We start from the raw sequence: 9,511 nt of genomic DNA on the forward strand, positions 1-9,511 counted from the left end.
GCCACATAGCAGTACTCATGTCATGCGGCGAGTCTGGAAGAAAGGAACACATTGATTTTGACTGCGATGTGTATATATTCTTATTCCATAAGCATACAAATGGCTTGAAGAATGTTATACCAACTGAAAACTGTTCGTCCTTCCTTCTTATGTAGCTTGTGTGTTCGCCAAAGAAGAAGGAAACTCAAACAAAAGAGGGGTGATACAACGCGAAGGTGATATTCAATTGCGATGATAATTGATATGAAGTGCACATGAATGCATAACCGAACAACGTTAAATATACGACCGTATTTCTGTGACTTGGTGACGGTACCAGGTGTTTGCAAAATAAGTCAATGTATGACATACCTTAGGCCAGATTTGGATATCACTGGAGTCGAACCCAGATCTTGGATAATGCTTACATTATCACTGGTGTTACTATGCAGAGAACATGTCATTGTCTCGTGTTCAAAAGCAACGGAGAGACACGCTGAGGACATAAAGCATTCAGACGCACAGTCATATACAGAGGCTCCAGATCTTTCTGAACACCCGGTGTTCCATGTACTTGTCCTGTTGTATTACAGCACTGAAGCAGTTTTCACTAATTACAACCTCCATGTATAGATTGATTTAGTAATTCAGCTGTAGTGAATGGTACTAATATTTACATGAACAATGACGTATAATCAGTTTAAATCTGTACAACCAAATAAGGTAATATTAACCATGGGGTGTTCAATATATCATGCTAAATTATCCTACCTATCCTGAAACGATGTTTCAGAGCTAATGATATCTTTTCAAATGAAAGGTTATAATCCATAATTCATTTATTCAACTGCATTTTTCAGTTGAATAGTGTCTGTGTCTATCACGAAATATATTGTTTGTATATCAAAATGAATTTCTGAGAATTTGAATTCAGATGTAGTACTGGTGTTGGTAATTTCTTTCTTGTTTTCAGATATATGTTTAGGAATTGTAGAAACACAAACGTTCTAAATCAGGCAGTTATCCTGCAGACAAACAATCACATCACGTACACCAACAACAAATCAGAAAGCTTTGCACTCGACTTAATTCTTTAAAGCATGACCAATTCTAACGGGAAGTTTCACAGGTTCTACATCACTGAAAACTGACAGATTGTTGCATAAATAACTAAATAAGGTTTGTGCATGTATTTGTTGGTTTTGTTTGAAACTATTCGGAAAATTGGAAAAATGTTGGAGAATATTGTTGACAAAGGCACCATCTGTTAGAGTGAGATTGTCGGGCACCTGTTCTTGAAGTCTGAAGTAACAGTCAAGGTGAAAAGTTCATTCAATACTAGCACAATATTGAGATACATATCGGTGATTTTAATAAGAGTGAGTGAGTGAGCGAGCGAATGAGTTAAAATGTTATGTCACAAGGGCAATATTTCACAATGACGTGACGGGAAATGACTACAAATACAGGATGTAACATTAAGACGTCTGTCGTCGATGGACAATAACATAACATCACAAAATAGGTCGTAAAACTAGCATATTACCAAAAACGAATAATTATTCACGAAACAATATACATTATTGAAACAGGCTATAGATCGCCAGCATCTGAAGCTAGAGACCATGGTGACTTACAATGCTACATGCATGAACTTAACGGACCAAATCAGCTAGGCATATAACTATACTTTATAGTATATATAGTGCTTTAATCCCCACTGAGGATATAGTCTCACCTACAAATCTCAGTCTACCAATTTTTAAAATTCACTGACTTATTTACAAAACATAGTCATCCAAACTTTTCTAATATTTCTATTTCTTTTAGGAAAAAAAAGATTATTGAACGATAGCTAATATTACTGAAGGGATCCTTCATTGTTTTACGTTGAAATATTGATCCCTTGTGTTGGAAAAATCAATAGTAAAGTAGGACATGCTTGACTGTGATTCTTTCAAAACAAAGAATGCAAAACGAAGGATCCTCATCTTCCAATAAATATTTATGATACCTGCTGTTGTCAATTCAACATCGTACGTACGTGCGAAATCTTGACTGACACCCTAAGTACATGAAAGCCATCGTTGGGTTTAATTTCGTTATACCTAACTGGGTACCATGCTGCCGTTTAAATACGTGAACACCCGGTGTCATCACTATTATCGTATGATCCATGTATAAATTTCTCATATAACTACCAACTGAGACTGGTTACTTTCTGACGTTGATGTTTAGCTTGTATTTTCACCATGCTTATATGTTCTGGAGGACCTGTTCTCAGACACCCCTGCTATACTTATCATCACAGTGTTACTGAAGTAAGAATTCCCTTTGTATTTCCGTCGTGGATTATTGTTTAATATATGAGTGCATGTGAAACGACAGAAGTAATACTGTAACGATGAGATTGGTCGGTTTATTGCTTAACGCCACATTCAGCAATATGTGTCAACGAAGTAAGAGAGCCTGACCACTTGACCCCGTTAATCGCCTCTTACGACAGAAAACCAATTCTAACCAGGATCCCACATATCTACATCATGATTGATGTCGTGGTGTAGGTGAACTCAACTGAGAGAAGATATTGTTTCCATAAACGTTTGAAAACTTCGTTTTGTACTCTTGGTGTTTTTCCAGCAAACCGTGACATTACGTAAGCCTTACATGGTTACACAAAGGTGTTATGAAGAGCACTTCATAGCTAAACAAGCATCGTGAAGAGCACTTAACAGCTAAACAAGCATGTGTGTTGTTCAAGATCAAAAACACATCAGTGATCCTGCTCAGAAAAAAACCCTGCAAAAATGCTAATTGCCGATGAATGACGACAAATCGAGATGTCAAAAATTAAAACAACAAAGATGAATTAATTGTAAGCAAACATATACTACGAACAAAAATATGGACCACCCTAAATTTCAGAGCCAGATACATACTGAAACGTGGTGAGGAGACTTTCTCTTCGGTAAACGCTTAATGTGTGCTTAATGTGTGCTTAATGGGCACTTTGAACGACGTTAGAACTTGTAACTGATTAAATATTCGTCGAGTCCAAGTGAAATGAAACATTGTCCAGCGAAAAACAAGGGTTCTGAAACACACCAGCACTGTTGATTCAAGCGCCCAAACACAACAGACTTGTGCATGTGTTTCAGCACCCTTGTTTGTCACTGTTTCCATGTTTTCAAGGTGGAAACCTTGATTTGGCATTTGTTTACAACCGACTTTACGTTTGTGACCAATTTTACCCGTGTGACCGATTTTACCTGGTGTGACAAGAGCTTTTTCAACCATTTACAAAATCATTCAAATTAACTTTGAAAAGTGAAAGTATTGAACAGTGAAATACTGACTCCAGAAAACTTTACTGCAGGAGAATGCGTTCTGTCCAGGTAAGTTACATATCTTCAAAGGAATTGACAATCTAACATTCGTGACAAACATTTACACTATATATTAATCTTGTGTCATGAAACATGCATGGGAGTTAGGTATGTGTTCTTGAACAGTTCAATACGTACATTCGTGTTGATGGTCACCAACATGGGATGTCGCATCTCTCCCTTTCCAGCACCCCCCTGCATTGTGTTCATGTTATACCTAACTTAACTCGCCCATGTATTCTCCAGAGTATAGTGACAGTTTTCATTGGCGTTGGGGTAGACTAGCGGTTAATGCGTTCGCTCGTCACGTGACCAATGGGTACAATGTGTGAAGTCCATTTCTGTGGCCCCCTACCGTGATATTGACGGAATATTGCTAAAAGCGGTGTAAAACCACCCTCAATCACTCCGATAGCTTTGTGGAAAAAGAGTTCACTCGTCACACCGGAGACCCGTGTTCGACTCCCCACATGGGTACACTGTGATAAACCCATTTCCTTCCAAGACTAAGTTTGCTGTGACCCTGGTTTTTGTTCTTGGTGTTGAAAGACTTCACGTTCTTGTTCTTGTCCGTGACAACCATGGTGTCCCCCGACGTGATATTGCTGGAATATTGCGGCGCATAACTAAACTGAACCGATGGTATTTCCAATGGTTCGTAAATTACCTATAAAAATTTAAACACCCTGATCTCGCGAGTCATGGCGTGACAAACGTAGAGCAGATGATCAGATATACACAGTCCGTAGGGATACCAGACACCGTCCCGAGAGGTCAGTATGTTACGTACAAACTGTCCTGACTCAGTCAGATGGATGACTCTGTCGAGAGAGTCGTATGACACTAGGATGTCACCAGTTCCGGCACACGTGATACCACGTGGCACTCTTGGTGCTGTGTCATCAGATGGGCAGTAGGTGAACACCACCTCTCCCTTAGGTGTCACACAAAGGACACAAGCTGTTCCACTGTCAGACACCAGGACGTTTCCTGTCCCGCTGGTACAGAGGAAGTTCGGATATCTCAAGATGCTGTTGCCATAGTGTAATGGAGAGATTGACCTCACCATCTGTCCTGACATATCCAAGACATCAACACAAGGAGGGGATTGGGAACTTGCTGCTAGTGTTGACGGAGGCAGGGATGTTATACCCCAATACTGTTTGTTGGTTGTGATAGTCGTCAGCAGCATCAGGTCAGGATTGACTTCAACTGTTACAATCTGCCAGGTTTCTGGCACAGTGACAGCCACCTGGTTCTGCTTCAGCCTTGTTATACCCCAGGGTTTCCTTCCCAGACTAAGTTTGCTGTGGCCCTGCTGTTTGTTCCTGGTGTAGAAAGACTTCACGCACTTGTTGTTGTTGTCCGTGACAACCATGGTGTCTGTTCCTTTCACCATCAGAACTGTCACATCAGAAGGGTAGGCATTATCATTGTCACTAGGTACTCGAACTTTGACGGTGTCCTGTAACACTGGAGTAGATTTCAGATCAAGCACACTCTCATACAACACGTCTATGTCACCGAGCTGCAGATCGTCCAACGCTCTACTCAGTTTGTTCATGTCTTGTCTGAGAATGATTTTGGCTATCCGTCCCTTCATCTTCAAACCAGCATCTGTGGCAACATCCACATCACCGGTCTCACATCCTTGATACATCTCATACACATCCATATCACACTCGGATTGTAGAGTCTGGTCTATCAGCTCAGCTTGTTGTTGGTACATCTGTACTGACATTTCGTCGGACATGATGTCTGCTTTCAGTTGGCTGATATGTATGTCTGACATCGCCTTCAGTTTGCTGAGTAGCGTCTCCTCCTTCAGCTTGATGTCTTCTACTGCTCTGATACTTGTTGACTTGATCTCAGACTCCATCTGTAGGTAAGAAGCTAATTCTTCATTCATCTGGGCTTTCTTTTTCTCAACCTCTGCTTGCATGTCTGCCTTTCTCCTGTTCAAATTCCCCTTTGTGTTTGTCAGTTCCTCTTTCATAAACAGCATCTCTGGATCCGACTCAAGAACGACAACCGAGTCACATTTCCTGTGGTACAAGGTGCAACAAATTTGACAAACTGCTTTCTTGCAGTCTCTACACAGAAATTTGATAGTTTCGTCCTTGTGTTCTTTACATATGACCCTGCGCCTGCTCGTGCCTCTTGCCTCAACAGTAAAGGGAGTGACGTCATGGTGACAAGTAGCTGGAGTGCTGTTGTGCTTTCTCGTACACGCATGACACAGGGCATCATCACAGACAGAACACCAAGCAGTGGCTGGAGTTGTCTCCCCTTCCTCTCGACAACACTGGCAGTTTGTTGTATCTACAAAATCAGTTGCACTTTTCAAAACAATCTGTATCGATAAAACATGACAAAACACATGCAAGATAACTACTACAAAAGTACAAAATGAATCACAACAAATAGCTAAACACCTGAAACAAGAGGTGAAAAGGTCGCTTAAAATCAGTGATGACGCTCCGCATAAAGCATCTTATGAATGACTGTGTATTGGTTTTCTTAACCAAATTGCAATCATTTAATTTCTAAGAATGAACGAATGTTGCTTTACGCCCCATCAGCAATTTTCCAGCTACCCGCTCGAGAATTAGAAACCTGACACTCAAGTTGATTTAGCAATATACATCTACATGTAGAAATTAAACGAACAGTTCTAAAATGGATCATAATAAGGACAATTTAAAATACCAGTCAAAAATTTACCAGTTAAAATATCAGTGACAATTTTGCCAAAAGCTATATCTTTTCATAAAAGCTAATTTCCTTTACAAAATGATAAAATCTTAAGGTAAAAACCTGTCTAAAAGATGTTTTACATTAGAAAAACGCTGAGAGTGCAAAGAATGTCAACAGCAAGTGATCAAAAGTGGACTATAGACGTAGCTATAGTTGTTACTGCTTCCTATCCATACAGTAAACAACAATAAGAGTCTGTGACACTCGCCTTTAGATCCAGGACCAAACGAGTCCAACAGACCCTGGATGACAAAGCTAGGCTTGATGTCATCCGCCCACTCCTCCACCGGTTTCTCATGATCAGAAACTTTCGTCATCGTTTTGCAGAATGGACACATGAGAGACTCGGCACTGAGGGCTTCTGGCCTGGTCTTCGTGTAGTTGATAACACATTTCCGACAGAAGGTATGATAACAAACAAGAGTGCAAGGATTCCCAAACACCTCTGTACATATCGTGCATGTCAGAAAGTGTTCTGTTAGTTTCTGGGAGGTCGCCATCATGCCTACAAAAAGAAAGTGTGTTGCTGCATTTATCCCGCTCATCAGGCCTGAACGTCTAGTCGGAGATCATATAATAGATACGGTCACTTGTCTAACCTTGTGACAGAGAAACTTTCAGCGAGATTCCTGTTGTATCAAGGTGAAGGATACCTGGACATCACACACTGTGCCCATAACGGAAGACGATCCTGGGGCCCCTTTCACAAAACTCTCGTAAGCCTAAGATCTCGTAACTTTTCTCGTAGCATTCCTACTTCCTATGTTATGGTATAGGAGGTACGAATGCTACGAGAAAAGTTACGAGATCTTAGGCTTACGAGAGTTTTGTGAAACGGGGCCCTGATCTTCGGAGTGAGAACACTTGAACTGCTTGCCTACCTTACCGTTCCCTCGGATGTGAGTGAAATAATACATTGCTTGAAACAGTTACATCGCGATGGAAAGAAGTTCATTATGATTCCATATCTGGCGACAAAGGACGGTAAAGAGTACGATAAGCATCACAGATTAAGTTTAAAACAACCAAACCAGTATTAAAAACTAGACACCCCTTGAAACAAGAGCTAGAATACATACCACATGGATCATGGGGGGTCAACACAGAGGAGAAGAAGGTCGCTGGGGCAGTAAAGAACTTTATGACGATTTTTTTCAAATTTGGTCAAATGTTTTGTCAAAACGTCATGATCTTAACATTTAAAAACATCATAGTCTCACAAGACAAAGTAGCACACAAATGAATTCCATTTTAAAATGGCAACGTAGGAGCCATAAAGGCTCAACTTACAAAATGATTGGAATGTAAAGTTTAAGGTCACCATTGGAGAGTATACTGCAAAATGGGCAATAACGAAAATGTACGTTTGTGTTTCACTCTAAACAAAACACTGACACAGTTAGAGCTCCAGTTATAAATGGCTTTTCAAAATTACCCTTGAAGATCCTCGTTAGAATTGGTCTTTGGCGACCCATGCCTGTCATAAAAAATGACTAACGGGATCGGGTGGTCAGGCTTACTGACTTGGATGACATGTCATCATCCCAACTGCGTAAACTGATGTTGCTCATGATGTTGAACATTGGTTTGCCTGGTCAAGATTAGCGTATTTACAGAGCGCCGCCATATATTGCTGGAATATTGCTGAGAGCGGCGTTACATAACAAACCAACTAAAACCAATATGGCTGTCTTGACGTCAATTTTGAAAATATATTATGATCGTACTCATGATGTTATTTTCCTCGTCCGCCTCGGCAGACCGGTGTGGCAGAACGTGTGAAGCCCATGTAGGGTGTCCTTCGCCGTGATATTGCAGGGATACTGTTAAATGCGGCGCAAAGGCAAAGTCACCCACCAACGCCAACGCTAACGAAAATAATGACAGCGGAACAAAGGAAAATTATATTTTACATATGTGTGTGTGTGTGTGAGGGAGAGAGAGAGAGAGAGAGAGATAACATAAAAATTGAAAAATAACTCATAACAAACAAAAACAACAACAAAGACCTAAAACAACACGTCTCCCCACCTACAACCAGCGTGATGATGAATATAGACCTAGTTCATAGGTGCTGTAATGATGTACTGATAGTTATTACCATGTGTGGTAGTTGTTACCGTGTAGGTAACGCAAAGAGGCGCAAAGAGCGTGTAAACATTAAGCGCCATTCATCAACGGAGGAGGAATCAAACTAAACAATTGGCAGAAAGTATCTACAAACACTGGCTACACAACTGCCAATTATCTACTACCTTCTTTTAAGTTGTATCTTTGACATTTGTTAGCACAGGGACCCGAAGCCGGCCCGTCTCTGTCTGGCAGTACGGTCAAAGCGACCTGGATCTCGAGCAGCAAAAATGGCCTTGAACTTTGACCGGTGACAATATATAAATATCGTCATCCTCAGTAGTGACTGTCTGTATATCGTCACTAGATAAATAGGCGATGTATTTTACCTATGTGTTTGACCTCCTCAGTGTCAATAATAAACATGTGTTGCCCGTTGTACCAATGTGTCAGGTAAAATGAGAGACTAAAAGAGAGCGAGATTCGCTGCAGTCAATAACTGACTGAATACGCTCGAGGTGGAAGATGTGGCGAAAATATTTACCTTCGTGCGTGCTACAAGTACACCGACATACAATGTGACATCACTCTCACAGTAGGCCGGAAATGTAGTTTTGTCGAAGAATGTGACGATCGTCTAAGCGCAAGAAAGCAATCACTTTCATGCCAGAGACAGCAACCTCAGGCACTGGGTTCGTTATATTGCTAATAGCGGCTCTCAAGGGAGGCAACTCAGAACAAGTGTCAGTCGTCAGTCTACATCTGTTTCATAGTGGAGAAAGCTGCTGTATCTACTGTGTAAGAAAAAGCACCCATTCGCCCTGTAAGATGTGTCAGGAGCTCATCCGTATTTATTAAATATTTCTCATCTCTAACCAAACAAGTGAAATATGTTGTGGGGCGAAAAATATATTTATATAAGAGCATAAAAGGGGTTGGGGTTTTTTCACTAACAGCGAATTGTTTGGACATATTAGGACACTTGGTAACAGTCCATAAATATTTTGATGCAGGAGATCAAATTGTTTAGATTCAGAAACAATTGCTGATACAAGTACACGAAAAAAGGTGAAGCTGAGCTCTTATATATGCTTGTAAAAAACTAAGGGTAAGTGTTTTATAATGTTTATAATGAATTAATTATCACATTGGCGAAAAAAAGGGTGAGAAACAGACACAGTTCCTGAAGTCCTCGTTGTAACATTAAAGCCCTAAACGAAGCAAGTGTAGAATTTGAGGTGGTTGCAGTATGTGACGCGCTATTGTTGTTTTTGTTTTTGTTTTTGTTGACAACAGAGTTGGGTCTATTAGTAACAATA

General features: G+C 40.5%; 1 protein-coding gene across 1 annotated transcript; it reads right to left on the reverse strand.

Moving 5' to 3' along the window:
• Nucleotides 1–3,328: 3,328 nt before the first annotated feature.
• On the reverse strand, nucleotides 3,329–8,931 carry LOC137257811 (E3 ubiquitin-protein ligase TRIM56-like). The gene is made up of 3 exons (XM_067795257.1): nucleotides 8,737–8,931; nucleotides 6,331–6,627; nucleotides 3,329–5,687 (listed from the first exon to the last, which is right to left on the reverse strand). Exons 2-3 carry the CDS (start codon nucleotides 6,623–6,625, stop codon nucleotides 4,033–4,035), a joined length of 1,950 nt encoding a protein of 649 aa, XP_067651358.1. The 5' UTR covers nucleotides 6,626–6,627; nucleotides 8,737–8,931; the 3' UTR covers nucleotides 3,329–4,032.
• Between the last annotated feature and the right edge of the window lie 580 nt (nucleotides 8,932–9,511).

Source organism: Haliotis asinina, chromosome 12 (assembly GCF_037392515.1).
Source record: "Haliotis asinina isolate JCU_RB_2024 chromosome 12, JCU_Hal_asi_v2, whole genome shotgun sequence".
NCBI lineage: Eukaryota > Metazoa > Mollusca > Gastropoda > Lepetellida > Haliotidae > Haliotis > Haliotis asinina.